The sequence below is a fragment of the Lepus europaeus genome, chromosome X (genome assembly GCF_033115175.1).
Source record: "Lepus europaeus isolate LE1 chromosome X, mLepTim1.pri, whole genome shotgun sequence".
In the NCBI taxonomy this organism is placed as follows: Eukaryota; Metazoa; Chordata; class Mammalia; order Lagomorpha; family Leporidae; genus Lepus; species Lepus europaeus.
Window position 1 is genome coordinate 115,598,666 of NC_084850.1, and position 20,243 is coordinate 115,618,908.

Below are 20,243 nucleotides of genomic sequence, written 5' to 3' on the forward strand. Positions count from 1 at the left end.
CTTTTAATTCTGTTTTCTATGGACTTTTAAAAGTACCTTTTATGACGTATCTTACAAATAAAGCACTCTTCGGAATTTATTTAAATCTTCACAATGTCACAATGATGCTGAAAATGGCAAGGCATAGAGAGATTAAATTACTTGGCCAAGATCACACATCTAGAAAATGGCAGAGTGGAAAATGAACCGAGGCATTCTGGGTACAAAACAAACTTTTATCCCACAGCATTATATCACTTCCCTGTGCTTTTTAAAGCACTTGTGTATCTCCTCAATGGGACTTTTTTCCTTTCTAAATTTTCTCTGAGTAAACCTTATCAATCAATAGCATAATAAAATGCTAATGCAGTATTTTTTTTCTGTTTTGAAGATTCCTTTCATGAAAAACAAATGCATGATAGTAAGTATCATTGCAGTGGTCATTCCTTGGGACATTTTAGGTAGAAGAGAGTGTGAGGAAGCTCCTAGGGTACTATTTATATTCTACTTCTCCATCTGGGTGCTGGTATTCTGAATAAGTTTAGTTTGTGAAGATTCATTTGCTCATAAACTTAAGACATTTGTATTTTCCTATGCGTATACTATACTAAATAAAACAATTTTTCTTATACGTAAAATAATTTTACCCATACCTAAGTAAATGGTAATCTAGGAAAGCTGCTTGTTTATCCTACAATGGGTTGCATTAATTTTCTGGGAGCTGGTTAGCAACATTCCCCTATAAGTTTTGAATCTCTAGTTATGCATTCCTTCTTTTGTGTTTTCAGTACTTTGGGAGTTTGTGGTATCTAGATATTTGTAATCACAGAGCAATCTCTTGACTTTGGCAGCAGTAGATATGTTCACGGCTTGACCTTTCTGTAATAAGAAGGTCATGCTAAATTATCCCTGTGCTCTCTATGTCCTACTGGAACATTGTATTGATCTCTGTGTTTTCAAGTTAAAACACCAGTACAAGCCTGAAGATTCGGAACCCATTTAAACATTTTTTTGCAAATGCATTTTTTGTGCCTTTCTCAATTGTTTTCACTTTGAACTATTTCCCATTTTGTTTATGCTTCTTACCAATCAACCTGAGTTTTACTTTGAACATTGCACATGCTTCCAGGTTCCCTCATTTCTCTTTTTAAAAAAGATTTGTTTATTGAAAGAGTAACAGAGAGAGAAGGGAGAGACAGAGAAAGGCAGAGATCATCCATCTATTGGTTCACTCCACAGATGGCCGCAATGGCCAGAGCTGGTGCATGCTGAAGCCAGAAGCCAGGAACTTCTTCCAGGTCTCCCACATGAGCCCAATCACTTGGGATATCTTCACTGCTTTTCCCACGCCGTTAGTAGGGAGCTAGATGGGAAGTGGAACAGCTGGGACATGAACTGGCGCCCATATGGGTTGCAGCTATTGCTGGCAGGGACCTTACCTGCTATACCACAATTCCAGTCCCTTCCTTATTTCATACTGACACTGATGTAGAAATATTATTTCAATTTATGGTTCTTTTATCTTGTTATTTGGGTTATCAAGGAGGTAGACAATATACATGAATGTGTAGAACTGCTGAATAATATCTAATATTTACTAAGTTTACTTGAAAATGAAAATATTAGTCATGAAAGGATTTGAAGACAGGGAGCAACAAGGCCACATAGCTCACAGAGGATTAATGTTTTACATGTATTACAAAGTAATTTGCATGCATTTGAAAAGTCATTGAAGATGGAACTTTAAGGAAATATTACTGTTTTAATGACATAAAGTGTCACCTGCAACAAAAAAGACTTGGTAGATATGGAAGATGAAAGGGGAGGAAAACAAAAGAACATTTAATTAAAAATATCCAAGAGAAGATAAAAAGAAGTTGAAACCTCTAAGTGCTTCTCCTGCACCATGCACATTTAGCAGTTTTTGTAATTGCTTGTGGGATGACGTGTTGTCTGCTTGACTTCCATCTTAGAGGAGCATTAAACTAAGAGACAATAGAGGGCCTTCTAGGTGAACACTCAACTTTCCAATAGATTCAGCAACATGCTATATATTTTTTTCTTTTTTTCTTTTTTCTTTTTTTTTTTTTTTTTTTTTGTTGACAGGCAGAGTGGATAGTGAGAGAGAGAGACAGAGAGAAAGGTCTTCTTTTTTGCCATTGGTTCACCCTCCAATGGCCGCTGCGGCCAGCGCATCTCGCTGATCCAAAGCCAGGAGCCAGGTGCTTCTCCTGGTCTCCCATGCGGGTGCAGGGCCCAAGCACTTGGGCCATCCTCCACTGCCTTCCCGGGCCATAGCAGAGAGCTGGCCTGGAAGAGGGGCAACCGGGATAGAATCCGGAGCCCCAACCAGGACTAGAACCCGGTGTGCCAGTGCCACAAGGCAGAGGATTAACCTGTTAAGCCATGGCGCCGACCATAATTTCATCTATACTTAGAATTTGACCAACGAATGGTATGAAGAGAAGACATAATATAAACCTAAAACATAAAAGAAATTATCTTGTATTCATTGAGTGCAGGCTATTTGCCAAGTCTGTATAACACAGTTACATTGTTTAATTAAAACCTCTGAGGAGTGCTCTGAAGTGATGTTATTCCAATCCTCATTTTACTCGTCAATAAGTCATGCCTTAAAAAGGTTCAGTCACTTGCCCAAGATGCACAGCTAGTGGATAGGTGTCTTGATTTAATTAGCAATGCCTGACTCTAAAACATATGCTACCTTTGATATATCATATCTATAACCATAGAATGAGTAGTTGAAACCAGGAAAGAAAGAAAAACCAACCAGGATAAATGAGATGTTTTGCTGTCTATAGTGTACTTATACTATAGGGAGAATATGACAAAGCACTTGAAGGCCCCAGAAGTTATAGGCTAAATATTGAAAATTCCATTGAGAATAATTTTAAGTCATAAGAGACTAAAATTTACTCTAAAGCATTTGGGATTATTTTTATACCAAAAGAAAAATACATTAAGATATTAAGGCAACATCTCTGTGAATTCTTAGCATAAAATATATGCTTTCATAGAAGCCTGCAGCCCCTGTATAATTTGTACTGCCAAAGTCCAGGATACATTCATTCAATCTCATTAGCTTCAAGAATGTTCTGTTGGAACCTTCTGAAAAGCACTCTGTTGGAGAATATGATAGACATAATGAGTTGGAGTTGTATTTTAGTCATGAGAATTTACTACATCATTGATTATATGAATTTTTAAAATTATGTGTAATACAAAGAACTGTATTTTTCTCTGCCACCTCATTGTTGCCTCCTTTTAAGTGCCCCAACTAGGTGCACCTACAGGTCTCTGATTGCCCTTCAGTCCTTCAATTGCTCCCTATTTTGGTTGACTCCAGTTTTAAAAGGAGAATTAGAGAAGACACTGGGTCTGTGTGCATGAGTTTGGACCAAAAGAAGATCCTCTGCTTTGTCAAATTGTCTAGACTCCTTGTCCCAAATGTAAACACAGTTCTGTCTTAGGTGCTGTATGATCCCTATGTCTTTGGAGTTCATGCTTTATTTTATAACTAGAGACTTACCATGCCTTTCTCAGTCTCTTTTTGAATGAACATTCTTCTACCCACACTCTTCCATTTTTGACATTATCTACCTATATATGTATATATTTGTGAGAGCAAGTATGTCTGCCAGCTATTTTATTTTCTTCAAAAATTATCACATTGTAGTGTACAAGTTTCTTTCTTATAATTTTAGACATCAGACTTTTCTCAAATTATTTGTAAAATTTTACTCCTGTAAAGAAAGTACATATTCAAAGCACTGTATACCTCCAGTCAATTTGAAAATAAAACCTTACTATTACCCTCAAAATATCATGCTATTTGAGATTAGGCATGAGGTTCTTGACAACATTCCCAGAAAGTATGCATTCATGTTCTCTGCTTTTACTAGAAAGCTTTCCTTAAAGTTTCATGAAAATGGCACTATTGTTTTAAGCATGACTTGTATATAAATCATATATGTGTAAAACTTCTTAAAATTTCCGGTGTATTATATTTTATGTTGTTTTCTTTTTTATCTGGAATTTTAGAACAAAACCATTTTGGTAGAATTTCCAAAGCATAACTTGTATTGAACTTGGCTGAAGAGTGCATCTGGCTATAGGGAGTGTCAGAACACTGTGTCTTCAATCTTGGGTTTTTGGAGTATCTTTTGTCTGGAAATCAAGGGTCTTTTTCCCATTGTGAGATTCAAAGTTTGTGTGTAAGCCAACAGTTTCATCATGCAAAGGCTACTGATAGACCCATCATCTGACATTTTGGGGAAACTATTTCCTGATCCCCAGACTATGGGAGTTCCCAAAGTAATGTGCTGCTTACTGTTTTACTACTTCTATGTAGCAATACCTTTCATAAATATTTGTTTCCCTCTTGGACTCTTTAAGTTCCACCAGGGCTATGTCTGCATGATTTACTCAGGTAAATTCAGTACCTAACTCAACTCTGTTGGTGCTCAATATACATCTGTGACTGATAAATTGGGGCTTTCTAGATAACTTGGTTGATGGAAAAGCTGGGGATGATCTCATATGAAGTGATTGTAGGCTTTTAACCAAAGAAAGGTGCTATTTGTGAGCACATGACAGAAGAAATGAAATATTTGAAAGATAATCAAGCAGAAGGATAAAAAGGCCCAGGAAGCAACATGATCAGATAGAAATAAAAAAGGCCCCAGGTGTTCAACAGAGGCAAAATCTTGGCTTTAACCCTTCTAGTTTAGTGACAAAATACCGCATATATCCTACCTCTCTATTTCTCACCTGCAGGATGAATACATTAATGCTACAAAGGTGGTAAAACCTATTCATTTAGAGGAGTTTCTCTCATGAGTACTTACTCCAAAAACTATAGATATTATGAGCGACTTATTTTCCATAGTATAATTCCTGAGCAAAGAACTGAGAAAATAGATAAAATGTATTCACATGCTTATTTCAGCTCTATTTAAATTAGATCCTCCTAAAATTCGAGTTATCCAATAAGAATGGGTCATTCTGAAGCCGTATGTACAGTGTGTCTGTAAAGAAAAAGTGTTTTGTGCAATGAGGTTGTTGAACACTATGAGTGTATATTATACTTCCAAATATACTGGACAGTTAAATTTTATTTATCCACCAGAGCAAATTATATGTGTTTTTTGTTTCTTTGTATGTTTACTTCTCTATTACCCAAACTGCCCCATGATTTAAATGTTTTTTTTTTCTCTCCTTCATAGAAACTGCATTGACTAAGTTGGATTAAGTGGATCACTTAGCTATACATCTCCAATTCTTGTTACTTAAAAACAATTCAAATAGATTGGCCTAATGATGATACGTTTTATTTTGTTTAACTAGAACTTTGTTTTGTCACCCATCATCCTTGACATATAATAATTAGAAACACTAAATATTCTTAAAAGTAGCTTTAAATTTCAAAAGACAATACCATGAAATTGATGTGTTGGACATCTGCTTCGTTTAACTGGCTGTATTTTGTATTTTAGTTTGGGAAGCAGCATATAGAGAACCTCTTCAGTGACCTGCAGGATGGGAGACGCCTCCTAGACCTCCTCGAAGGCCTGACAGGGCAACAACTGGTGCGTAATTTTAAGATAAATTTAACCTTAGGAAAATTACAGATCAGAAACAAACAGCAAAATTTTATACGATCTAGTAAAATTCAGTAATTTATTAAGTACTTATTTAACAGTACAAGACATATTCCCAACTAAAAATATCTTATGTTATTACTTTTATTTTGGGATAGTCTGTCATATGCAGAGCAACAGCTAAAATTTTCAGTGATATAATTTATGTTAATTAATTCATATTACTTGTTTTTACAGTTAGGTATCTCACTGAATAGCTTTAGAAGGGAATCTATACATAATGACATTCACAATTATCTTTGTTCTTTTATTTATTTTTAACTATTTTATAGTAGAATATTATTACTTTATAAATAAACAATTAATGTGGGGCAGCATGATAAAGTGAAATATTTTAGTCCAATACACAACAGCATGTGTGATGAGAATGTAACTTCTCTTTCAGAATCATTATCTTGCCTAACTTCGAAGCAAGCACTGCTGTGGAGATGGATATGATTATGATATGATTATAGGTCAATAAAATCATGGATGAGTGAGATCAGTTAATTCATCAAGATTTCATTATGGGGGCCTCTAGAAATCAAATATCCTGACTGAAATAATCTTATTTTTAGATTGATGTTAAGCCCCCCCCCCTTATAGTCATAGCCACTCTGCATATCAAATGAATTCTAGTAAATTATTGCTTTAATCTCTTCTCTTTGCCACTCACTATAATTCCCCAACACACACACAGACACACACAAATTTTGTAGATACTATACAATCTTTGGTTGTCATTCAAAGTCAAAGTTATCAAAGGGCCTATCTCCACAACTTGACTCCTACAACTCTCGTATACTAACCAAGTTGGTCTCTGTTCTGTGATATATGCCTGGGGTTTTGCCTGTGCTGTTTTAATTGCTTGTACTGGTTTCTGTACTTTTCCCTATGCTAATGGTCATCCAAAAATTTTCGTTTATCCTTAGTCAAGTATTTCCAATTTATTTTGCTAATTTCTTCTGCTTCTTAAATTCTGTAGAACATCTATGTTTATTTATTTTTTCATTGTGTTTGCTATTTGTATGAATAACTGTGACATCCCTCCACAAATAAATGCTGAAATCCTACAGAAAAAGGATATAACTTATAGTTTCATATTTTAATTTTCTTTAGCTGCCATATGGGATTAAAATATTATTAATTTAGACTACAACTTATACATTTTCAAGAAGCCTGGATGTGTATTATATAAGGACAACTTGATGGCTTACTTGAATAATCATTTTAGTCAAGAAAATACTAATTCAAACTTTTTTTTACAATTGAACATCTGCTTTTAATCAATTTGAGGACATTGTGCATATTTAGTCTTAAATTCATTGATTAGAGGTCTTACTATATGTGTGTATGGCTATAGATACACAGTTGGTGTGTGTCTATGTTTCCCTAATTTCTCCTTTATTCTGTGTCAGTCTTGCTTTCATTTAACAAATATGAATGCCCCAATGTTTTCCAAGTGTTTATGAAAATTCTTTCAGAGATAATATGTTGCACAACCTATCCTGGAACAATACACAAATGTTTAGTCTGCCTCTGGATACCCCATAAGCCACTTCTGTGGTGCAGCTACTCTCTGGCCATCGTGGACTGAGGCAATCCTTCCATCACTCAAAGAAATTTTATCATCGATACCAAATTTCAAGTAGTCACAATGTTTAAAATGATAAGCCTAGGCAATTGAAATAATTATAAAGGACTTTAGATATTCATTGGTATAAGCAGATAGATATATGCATGCATGCACGCATACTTAGTTGCACAGGTACAATGAACAGACTTGGAAAATGGCATACAAAGTATCCATGGGAGTGGCCATTATAAAGTGGTTGGTGGGGAAAGAATTACCAAGCTTTCACATAAACCAATAAAAGCTCTATAATTTCAGATATTGCTGCTAACAGAATCTGTGATCCATTCTTCATTCCAGTCACAGATCTGTCAGCCCTGGTCTGGAGACTTCACCTTTCCCACAGAGTAAAATCACCTGTTTCATGAATTCTCCCAATTTCAGAACTCCAACTCCCTGTACCTGGTATTGAATCCTAATAGTTTGTGCAGAGTTACGTCCTCCACCCCTAATGGGAGTTGTATATAGTGTTCAACAGCAATCTTAGTATCCTACTTGGGAGCATCTGCATTAGGATTATTGGCTCATGGCATCCACAGGGCTACAAGGGAGATATTTGCCTTACAACTATAAAATTAAAATTACTCCCCAATGAGAAGCTAGTGGTGCAGACTTCAGTTTCCACTTTAAGATCAGAAACTGCAATCTTTTATGACAGTAGAATTTCTATGGTCTTGTTAAATATGTATGTGTAGATATGTACAATTATGTAATTAAAAAAGAAAAGACAAATGTTACAAAAACTTGTCACATAAATTTTCTACATCTGGCTAAAAGGTAGTATGTGACTTTTGTTTTTTCCAAATATTAGGTAATTCTTTTTAATAATTATTTTTCAATATTTAAAATTATAAAATTGCCATCAGATTTGTATGCTGTGAGTCTAAATATTCACAATATCACTTTGATCTTGTTACTATTCTTTTAATCTAAACTCTTGTCTTTTTTTTACTCTTTTTTCTTTGTTTTTTACATTTTTATTAACATAAAGGGAACAGATTTCATGTGTTTCATAGATAAAACTCTAAGAATAACACTTCCTCCTTCTCTCCCTCCCTCAATATCCCTCTTTTCTTCCTTTCTCTCTTTTTTAAAAAAAATTTGTAAATACATAATTTCAGTCCACACAGACTGAATGCATCACTAACCATAATATTCAGCTAGTAAAAAGTATAAAGAACAGAGTAAACACTTGTCTTTCTATGGCTTTATTTTCTTTCTCTTTGTGTTGGAAAATGGGAAAAGTACCAAAATATAAGTTTATGTTATTGTGATATTCTGGAATAAAAATTTTTGAAGTGGTAAAAATGAGATACTTATTCATAAAGTTATCCTTAATATTGTGGAAAGTAAATGGAATAAGTTATCAACACTGTTTGATAATGAATATCAGGCAAGTCATTGTGGAGAATAGGATGCTTGAGCTTAATTTGGGAAGTTTAGCAGGTAGTACAAAGCATAAGGTGTTCCAGGGTGAGGAACTGCTTGGGAAGGAGAGAGGCAATACTGGAAAGTAGGAAGCAATACTCAACAAGTGAAGACAAAACAAAGTATTATTTCACCAGTGCACATACAAGGAAGGAGAAGGAAGCAAATTTGGAAAGACGTTGGCTGTATGGGTTCAAACTAAAGTTTGGATCTTGACTTCATCAGTTCTTATTTGTATAGCCCTATATTAGCTATTAACCTCAGATAACATTATTTGTACAATGTGGATGAAGTTATTTGTCGTAGAATGGAGTTTAAAGGTAGTACAAGTACCTGGCATATACTACAAGCTCAGTAACAATAATGGCAAAAATATAGATTATACCTATTATATGGCAAGTATCAATCTAAGTGTTTATATTTGTTAACACACTGAATAAACCCAACCACTATAAGAAGCAGTAATTTTATTAAAACTATTTTGACATGTTAGGGGATCAGAGTACAGGGAGATTAAGAAATTTGCCCAAGTTACATAGTAGTAAAAGAGACAAATCTGAAAGTTCAACCTGGACAGTCAGGGTTTGTAGTTCATATACTCAACTTAGCTATAGTCCTGTTGTAGCTGAGATAAGAGCTATGCAAGCAGTTTGCATAGGTAATGTGCCTACTTCAGGAATGCCATTGTTAAAGACCTGTAAGGTGAATGAAAGGAGGAATAGTGAATGAGAAGAGAGGGACAGGAGGTTAGGATATATTCTATGCAAGAGCTAATGAAAGCTTGTATTTAAGGTAAAACAAATGAAAATAGGAGGGAGTAAATACTAATACAATCGGCATAATAATGATACAATTTTTAGAAGTCCACAATTGAATATATGAGTTAAGTTGTTACTGTAATGAATTAGACAGATGTTAATTTAAAACTTACAGGATGAGATTAACTTTTGGGATTGAGAATGAGAGTTAAGGAACCAAATATGATTGGGGCTTTCAGCTTCAGTGACTAGGAAAATTATGGTAATATTCATGAAAAAATTTATTTTAACTCTGTTTTGCATATATATCTTTGCTAGACTCTAAGCTCCTTTAAACTTCCCTAAAATGTGAGGGCATTAACTCAAATATCCATCTTGCTAGCAAAGTCCTTATGCTTATGTTTCCCTGGTTGGTGGTCATGAAGTAATCTCCACTGGGCTATGGAAGGAAGGTATATTTATTCCAAAACTATCTTTGTAAAGAAAAAAAAAAGTACTGTCGTTTTTGGTGCATGGTTTGTTCATGCTAAAAATAAAATAAAAAAATAAAAACAAAAATCACACTTTTATGCCAAGGATAATTAACCCAAAGCCCTCAGATTCATTAAATCAATGCCTCACAACCTGTGCTCATTTAAAATAGTCAAACTTAAAAGCGAAATTTATAAATGGTCTTCTTTCTAGTAGATTGTTGGTCTCTCTACTGGGCAGTGAACACTATTTCATTTTGTTTTCAGCCAAAAGAAAAAGGATCCACAAGAGTTCATGCCCTGAACAATGTCAACAAGGCACTGCGGGTCTTGCAGAAAAATAATGTAAGTGGTGACCTTGACAGGGTCTGGATGTCCTGTGACAGTATGCTTAATGTTTGAATGGGGGCCTTGGCCCCAAATGCAGAGGAAGCTTCTCAAGTTCTGTTGTCAGTCAAATCAGTTCTTATTTAGAGCATGCTTTCTAGTTCTTGTTTGTTTACCTATGGTTATTGTGATTCTGAAAGCAAATTCTTGCAGCTGCCGAGGGCAAGGAAAGGTGTGGCCCAGACCTGATAGGCTAACTCCAGCTTTTCAGATTTGACATGCTACTGATATATTTGCTGAGCAAACTGAGTCCTACAATGAACTCGATTACTTTCAGAGGTGTTCTTTGCAATCAGTGGATTTTACTATACTGAATATAATTTTTTATGTACTAAGACTGTTCAAACCTTATCATAATAAAATTTATTTGAATCAAGCTAACATTCATTAAATGCCACTCCAAACATAAAAAGTATACAGAAAATCACTATTTTTTAAATATTTATTTTTTTATTTAAAAGACTGATTTAGGGAGAGGGAGGGACAGACAATCCACCAATTGACTCCCTAAATGGCCTGGATAGCCAGGGCTGGGCCAAGCTGAAGCCAGGTGTGTGGAACTCCATTTAAGTCACCCACGTGGGTGTAAGGGCCCAAGGAATTGGACTATCTTGTGCTGCTTTCCCAGGTACATGGTATGAAGCCAGATCAGAGGTGTAGAAGCTGGTACACCGGGTTCTAGTACCAGTCTGGGTGCCGGATTTTGTCCCGGTTGCACCTCTTCCAGTCCAGCTCTCTGCTGTGGCCCGGGAAGGCAGTGGAGGATGGCCCAGGTCCTTGAGCCCTGCACCTGCATGGGAGACCAGGAGAAGCACCTGGCTCCTGGCTTCAGATCAGCGCAGTGCACCGGCCACAGCACGCCGGCCATTGAGGGGTGAACCAATGGAAAAAAGAAAACCTTTCTCTCTGTCTCTCTCTCTCACTGTCCACTCTGCCTATCAAAAAATTTTAAAAAAAAATTTAAAAAAAAAACAAGAGAGCTAGAGAGAGAGAGGTCTTCCATTCTATTGGTTCACTCCCCAAATGACCGCAACAGCCAGAGCTGAGCTGATCCGAAGCCAGGAGCCTCCTCCAGGTCTCCCATGTGGGTATGAAATCAGAGAAGACCCCCTAAAATTTACACTAAAATGTGGCCCCTTAAAGTTCCCTAGAAATGCTTCCAGTTCCCAAATCTGATCAATTTTAACCTGTATGCCTGCATACTTCAGGTACAGGGGCCCAAGAACTTGGACCATCTTCCACTGCTTTCCCAGGCCACAGCAGAGAGCTGAATCTGAAGAGGAGCAGCCAGAACTCAAACCGGCACCCATATGGGATGCCGATGCTGTAGGCTGGGGTTTTAACTTACTGTGCCACAGTGCTGGCCCTGAGAGGGCATTATTTTTAGCTAAGAAAGTAATAATAATGAAAATATAATCTTACTGTATAATAGAAATACTACTAAAACCCCCAAAATTGATGGAAATATATTTTTATTTAGAGCCCTTAATTTGCCTTTGTCAGATGACAACATATTTAGCAGTTAACAGGACTGAGATTACCAATAACATGAACTGTGGCATTAATAGTGATCTTCTTTCTCTTGTCACCACAAAGCACAGTATAAAATGCTATAAAATATGTGTACATTATAAATACACAATACATAAAATTGGACTTGCAAGAAATGCAACAGCTTAACAATTTTACTTAAATTAACCTAATTCAGATCTGAGCTGTCAACTAGGCATTAGACAATTTGAAGTGTGTTAGGAATGCTCTCTCCTATCCCTGTGGAATGGCCAAATATCAGTAGATGTATGTGTTGCCTTCCACAAGCAGGGAAAAATCCTTTCATCTTTAGTCCATTGAGTTACTCACTGATACAGTCATCATACACTTCCAATTCATCTTTAAAAGCTAAGTGTATTATTAACTTTCTGGTATAAAACAGATGGCATATACAAAAGCTTAAAGAGAGCATAATCAGAAAAATATACACAGATGTGGGCAGGATAAAAGGAACTACCAATAATTAGTGAATCAATCGACAATTAGTACAAGTCAATAACCTTTACTACCTCTGAAACCAAAGAGACAAGGAGACAAATCTGTTAACCTGATGAAAGCTCTCACTTTGGAAGAGGACCACTGGCTGGCAATTGCATGGACAACATACAAATGAAGGGATTCTCAAATAGTGACTTAGTGGAAGAGTTAGGAGAAGATGGATACTGTAGCCTCTCTCTTCAACCATCTACTATTCTCTTGTGTTGCTCATTGATTGAATCCAAACAGAAGCCAGATGTTAAGATCACACGGAATGAGTGGTGTCATCTCATTCATGAAGGGTAGAAAAGCTGGCAGAATTACAGGTGTCTCAACTTTTTTTTTTTTTTCTGAGACAAATGGGGACTTGATCTGTATACTTCAGTATATTGAAAAATCTAATGTACTAGGGCCCTGCCTTGCTTAGTATACCAGGAAGTCATTCACTGTTGAGGCTTTACACTTTTTCCATCTGCTGATAGAGCAGAGAGGTGCTTTCTGGTTGATTTGGGGACAAGGTATTATTATATTTCTTCCTGTGCTTTTGAATAAAACCAGAAACAGAAAACAGGATGAGTCATTTCTGATTTTTGCCCTTCTATACATACTTACTAAAGGCCTAGGAGACTAGAAATATATTATATAAAGTTCATTCCACAATGTAAAAATTAAAAATGGCTAATATGTTATGATGCAGTGAAAATATCATTAAGTACACAAAAGTACTTTAAAATGCATATTCTTTGATGGTAATATAACACTAGAAATTAATAACACATTTAAAAATCAATTAAGTTAATTTAAAATGTGTTGAATAAGAAATCAAGAATAAGTACTACATTTGTCTAGGAAAAAACATTCCATATAAAAGCCCATGAGAAATGGCCTAGGCTCTACCCAGAGGTTCAGTTTTTGTCTTTGCTTTTATCTTCATTAAAAAAAAAAAGATAAAATAAATTTAATCAAGCTTCAACTAAAAATACTATAAAAGGAAAGATGCTCTAAGAAAAGTAAAAACTAAAGATAAATGAAGAAATTAGAAAGAAGTAAAATTAGGCAAATTTAAGAGCCAGTCCTTTGTAATAAAATAAAATGGACTAATCTCTTATAAATGTGACCAAGAGTAATAGGGGAGACATGCCTGCAATTTTAAAATAGCAAGGAAATATTAGAAATAAGTATGAGATACAGAAACAAAAATGGGGGCCAACATTGAGGCACAGCAGGTTAAGCTGCCACCCATGACTCTGGCATCCCACATGGACATTGGCTCGGTTACTGGCTGCTCCATTTCCAACCCAGCTCCCTGCTACTGCACCTGGGGAAAGGAGCAGAATATGGCCAAAGTGCTTTGTCCCCTGCCACCTATGTAGAAGACCCTGATGGCATTCCAAGCTCCTGGCTTTGGCCTGCCCCATCCCTGATTGTTGCAGCCATCTGGGGAGTGAACCAGCAGACAAAAAATGGATCTCTCTCTCTCTCTCTCTCCTTTCATCTCACCATCTATCTCTCTGTGTCTTTCCCTATCTCTCTGTAACTGTTTCAAATAAATAAATAAATAAATATTTTTTAAAAAATAAAATGAATTCTACACAGAAATATATATATATGCTGATTATTTTAAAAAGCAATAAAATTGGATACTAGTGGTATATCTAACAGAAAATAAAAAGAACCCCACATTTCTACAAAATTATCTACATAACTTTTTATTTTTAAATACTATTTATTTATTTGAAAGTTAGAGTTAAAGAGGAGAGGAAGAGCAGAGAGAAGAGAACAAGCTTCCATCCATTGGTTTGCTCCTCAAACAGCTGCAACATCCAGGGCTGGGCCTAGCTGAAACCAAGAGCCAGGAGCTTCTTCCAGGTCTCCCACACGGGTGCAGGGGCCCAAGCACTTGGGCCATCCTCCACTCCTTTCCCAGACACATTAGTAGGGATCTGGATGGGAAGTGGAGCAGCCAGGATACAAACTAACACCTATATAGGAAGTCAACGCTGCAGGTGGTGGTTTTACCTGCTATACCACAGCGTGGGACCCTAAACCTGGTTTTTAAAATCACTCAAAAATCAGTCTATTCTTAAGAAGCGAAAGAATATTAGAAGCTTCTTAGAATACTTTATATATATATATGTATATATATATATACTTGTATATATATATGTAAGAATACTTTAGACAATTTCTAGATCTTCGTAAACCAAGTTCATTTTTTTCTTCTTCCTCCTCCTTAGCATTTCCTCCACTTTAGCCAATTGCCCCACCATATAGGACATTCTCAAGTTGTAAATTAGCTCCTCAATTTAGCCTTGTTCCTCAATTTCCTTTCCTTTCCCTGTCCTAACTTCTAGCTTGCTATCCTTACTTGAATGCCATCCACAGCTTAGCTCTGTAAAGTGTGGATACCATATTTATGGTCTGATTTGCATTCTCTCTGGTGGTTGTTTTAGCATGCAGTTATCACTACCATCAATATTTTATTTTGGAAAACCACTTATTGAGAAGAAACTACTCATAACTGCAGTGATACCTCTATCGCAATATGTGCTAAGAGCAAAGCTCATTTGTAATAAAGTTGGCCCTGGTTTTGAAAAGCAAACAAAGAAAGTACAAAATCTTATGAAATAGGATGCCTTTAACAAGTTGTTATGCTTGTCTCCACATCAGCACTATGTAAAAAATATATTTACAGCTTCTACTTATTTGTAACTTGTTCAAGGTAGATGGAGCAAATCGCAGATAAAATGGAAATATCTCTTATACAGCCATTCTATATTTTTTTTACCCATTTGTATTCTTGTTAATGATCAATTCACTTAATCAGGGAGTCTGAATCCAGGTCTAGAGTAATTTAACTGCTGTTGCCTCCAATGAAAGGAAATGTTTAATGAGTAATTCTAAATTATTCATAAATATATTGTTATTTAGGCATTACTAAGTTCTGGTCAATGAGGTTTTCTTTTCTTTTTTTTTTTCAACTTTTATTTAATGAATATAAATTTCCAGTATACAGCTTATGGATTACAATGGCTTCCCCTTCCCATAATTTCCCTCCCACCCACAACCCTCCCCTCTCCCGCTCCCTCTCCCCTTCCATTCACATTAAGATTCATTTTCAATTCTCTTTATATACAGAAGATCAATTTAGTATACATTAAGTAAATATTTCAACAGTTTGCACCCACATAGAAACACAAAGTGAAACATACTGTTTGAGTACTAGTTATAGCATTAAATCAAAATGTACAGTACATTAAGGACAGAGATCCCACATCAGGAGCAAGCGCACAGTGGCTCCTGTTGTTGACCCAACAAATAGACACTCTAGTTTATGGCACCAGTAACCACCCTAGGCTGTCGTCATGAGTTGCCAAGGCTATGGAAGCCTTCCAAGTTCCCCGACTCTGATCATATTTAGACAAGGTCATAAAAGACAGGGTGAGGATAGTAACCAATGATCCTAAGAGTGGCATTTACCAGGTCTGAACAATTATACAGCATTAAGTGGGGAAGAGGACCATCAGTACACACAGGTTGGGAGTAGAGCCATTGGTGGTAGAGTAGAGGTTATGATTACAAAGGAATGAGGCCCAAGTGCACTAGACAGGGCCTAGAACAAAGGACAGAGTCATTATTAGAGGAGCTAAGAAAGGTGCTGTCTAAGCTACAATTAAGTTTTCTGATTGAGAGGCAAATGGAACCTGATAGAAGGGGCTTGATAATAATCTGGTGGGCTTTAGGCCTTGTAAGTTAAGAGGCCCAGACCTATCTATCTCTTCACATGGGGTATATCCTAAGGGAGGTGTGAACCTCCTAGGGGAAGGCACTCTGTTGACTTTCATTACTTGGCTGGCCTGGGAGGAGAGCTGGCCAGGTAAAGGCAGGTGGCATCTCTAACAAGAAATTGACAGTTCTGCCTGCAATGTTGCTGACCCTACTTGACCATACCCTCAGCTGCAGTGGTCACTTTGGAAGTTGGGCTGAGTGAAGGGCTTTTCAGCTTGGAGCCAATAAGATCTGTGGCTCTGACCTGGGCATCCTTCGACTCCAGGGCAGGTCCATTTCCAGTGACCCAACTCTTGGCAGAGCTGCCAGGGCTCTTCACAAGCTGACTTCTGCTGAAGCCCAGACTTACCACATTGAAAGCCACTGCAGTGGACTGGCCTGTTGGGTCTCCTTGAGGGCAGATCACCGTACAGATCAGCCATTAATAGGCCTGCCACCCATTGCTTCTGATGCCTAGCTTTCTTTTCCTCCTGGTTTGTGTTCAAGCAGACCAGAGGATGCAAGTCAAGGGAGTGCCCATGTCCCATCTCTAATCTTCGGTGGCCTGAACTACAAGTCTATAGTCACAGGCATGTTCTGTAGTAGTTTTTCTAAGGTAGACAATGCCCATGAGGAAAATTATATTCTCACTTTAAAACTTTCTTTCCCTTTGGTCTGAAAGGGAGGTTTTTTTTTTTTTTCTACTTACTGTATACTTCGCTGATGGCGATGTGAATCTAGCTATGAGATTATTATTTAAGCTCTTATTTTGGCTATGCTATTACAGAAAAATGTTAGCCATCTCTTATAAGGTCTAAAGATTAAATTGTGCATCCTACAGATTCCTTCATAATAGAATTAGTTCCCTACCTTGAAGAGAATAGAGAAATGAAAGAACAAGTTGGGCTTAGAATAGAGAAATGAGGGAGCAAGTCCTAGATCACTTGCTGACAATAGCAATATTACATGAATACTTAGCAAACCGTTTCAACCCTTAGATAAGAACTTAATAAAACATTTACCAGAAGGTCCAATGCCTTCTATAAATTTTAAGAATCATGTATTTGAAAACACCTCTTAAATATCTAAGATGGTGTAGTTTGTTTAACCAGTAAACTTAAGCACAACTATATAAAATGGTTTTAGTTTCTTTCTACCAACAAGTTTAAAACATATGATACACAGATTCAGGTCCCACAAATTAAAATGTATCTTTGATTGATTTTAGCAGCTTAAATTTATGGACAATCTTATCTAAAAGCCATTTAAAATAAAACTCTTAATAAAATTTCCCCATGTGGACATACAATATGTACGCACATATAAAATAGCATAATAGACCAATATCAAAATCCAAAATATCTGGTTGAACTAAGATTCCTTAAAATCATGACATAACATAGACCAAATTTGATCATTGTTACAAGGTGATTATTCAAGTCTTTGAAAATAAGCACATAGTTAAATAACCCATAGCTCTTAATAAAAATTCAGCTGTTTTTGAACAATTAGAATTTAACAGACATCAAGAGAACATAATAGATTACTTTAACACATTGCTCTAACAGTGCATCAGAGTTTAATTCTATGTCAAAGAGAAATTGAGCTTCCTGTGATCTTTTGCTGTGAGGTTTCCTTCCTTATAGCATCACTTGGCTTTAGACGACACATTAGGGACAGATCCCACATGGGGTGTAATACTTTATCCTTTTTAGTATTTGTTGTTGTTGTTGTTGTTCTAGTACTATTGGTTGAACTCAGTAATTAACACACAATTATTCTTAGGTGTTTAAATTTTAACTGAAAAGTGATCCCTGTTAAATCTAAGAGTGGAAAAAGAGAGGGAGGAGATGTACAATTTGGAACATGCTCAATCGGACTGGCCGCAAATGGTGGAGTTAGAAATGTGCCAGGGGATTCCAACACAATCCCATCAAGATGGCATGTACCAATGCCATCGCACTAGTCCAAGTGATCAATTTCAGCTCACAATTGATAGCTCTGATAGGTCTAAGAGTCAAAGAGATCACACAAACAAGACAAGTATCTGCTAATACTAACTGATAGAATCAAAAAGGGAGAGAAAGATCCAACATGGGAAGTGGGATACACAGCAGACTCATAGGATGGCAGATGTCCTAAACAACACTCTGGCCTCAGAATCAGCCCTCAAGGCATTCAGATCTGGCTGAAGAGCCCATGAGAGTATAGCAGGCATGGAAAGCCAAGATATCATGGGGGAAAAAAAAAGACCTAAATGAATGATCTCTGTGAGTGAGATCCCAGTGGAAAGAATGGGGCCATCAAAGAAGGAGGTACCCTTCTCCGAAGGGAGGAGAGAACTTCCACTTTGACTATGACCCTATCGGAATAAGATCAAAGTCAGCGAACTCTAAAGGCTTCCATAGCCCTGGCAACTCATGACTAGAGCCTAGGGAGATTACTGATGCCATGAACAGGAGTGTCAAATTGTTAAATCAGCAACAGGAGTCACTGTGTACTTACACCCCATGTGGGATCTGTCAATGAGGTTTTCTATCAGATATTTGGATTTTTAATCATTTTAAATTAGGTTGAATAATTAGATGTTGTTCACTGCTAAAGGAAGTTAACAGTGACAAATCTGATAGGGATATTTAACTCAAATGCTTTCAAGATGGTCTTCTGGATGCATTCTGATCCATCTTCCTTATCTGACAGAGCAGCTTCCTAATTTGTGTCTTCTTTCCTCCCAAGATGTTCACCCTTCTATTTTACTTATTCCAATGATTCTTAGGAAACTGTCAAATTTAAATACATCCTAGGTGTATAACCATGGCTTTACAAATTTAACACGAATTAATGTTAGCTGACACAATGGTAGATCTCATAATTATGTTCAGTATACAACTCTGATCAACTGTCTATCACAAAGTGGTCAATTTTTACCCAGTAACTTAACAAAGCAAATGAGATTGCTGCTAAACATTATTAAACCACAGATCCAGAGTGAGTAAATTAAAAGCCCAGGGTGAAAAATCAGATGTCAGCAATGTTTAAAATACTCACTTCGGGGCTGGTGCTGTGGTGTAGCGAGTAAAGCTGCTGCCTGCAGTGCCGGCATCCCATATGGATGCCGGTTTGAGTCTCAGCTGCTTCTCTTCTGATCCAGCTCTCTGCTATGGCCTGGGAAAGCAGCAGAAGATGGCCCAAATCCTTGGGCTCCTGAACCGGTGTGGGAGACCCAGAAGAAACTCCTGGCTCCTGGCTTCAGATCGGCTCAGCTCCAACCATTGGGGCCATTTAGGGAGTGAACCAGCTGATGGAAAAATCTCTCTCTCTCTCTCTCTATCTCTATCTTGCCATCTCTCCATTTCTCCATCTCTCTCCCTAATTCTGCCTTTCAAATAAATAAATAAATCTTTGAAAAATATTCACTTAATCACATTGTTGAAAATCATCACTGAATTAGATTGAATGATTGTCAAATATCTATAAAATGTTGCTGGCATATGGTCTTAGATAAAGAAGATTCTAAAGTGCTCATAAAACTAGTATTTTATGTGTTCTTTAAATATTCAGAAGTTTTAATAGCTACCTAATAAATATTTTGTAATATTTCAGAACATAGTATCTTTGGCTGAATATAAATTGCTTTCATTTATTACTCATAAAATCCAGTGTTCAAAGGGAATTTTGAAATGTTTAAGTTAATTTATATTAGACAGGTATTATTTTTTATACTGAAACTCCAGTCGACACAAAGGCCTGTAAAATACCTTCACCTTACATGCATTCATTCACAAGGATCCAGAAGAAATAGATTCTGATATCTTTGTAACTCACCAACAAGAGGGTGTTTGCCAAATGTTTCCACAGTTTGGATCCACTTCAGCATCTATGAAATGTGCTAATAATAATTATACTTCTTTCAAAATATTGTATTTGTAAAATATAAAAATATACAGAAACATACGGTGTCATCTTTAAATTTATATTCAGATGTAAGTGGTATTATTATTCTGAAATTGAAGCAGATTTTCATTTAATTTCATAAGGTAGGTTGTTTATCCCTCCTACTCTTCCCATCAGTATATCTCTTGCATCAAGGGAGAATATAGTATCTTTTTTCTTGCATATTCAACTTAAAATT

General features: G+C 36.5%; 1 protein-coding gene across 8 annotated transcripts in view; it reads left to right on the forward strand.

Moving 5' to 3' along the window:
* The window catches only part of DMD (dystrophin), a 2,142,101-nt gene that overhangs the window by 365,175 nt on the left and 1,756,683 nt on the right, over positions 1-20,243 (forward strand). For all 8 annotated transcript variants that reach the window (XM_062183372.1, XM_062183374.1, XM_062183379.1 and 5 more), the window contains exons 3-4: positions 5,496-5,588; positions 10,196-10,273. In XM_062183372.1, coding sequence (XP_062039356.1) covers positions 5,496-5,588; positions 10,196-10,273 — 171 coding nt within the window. The remainder of the gene's footprint in view (positions 1-5,495; positions 5,589-10,195; positions 10,274-20,243) is intronic.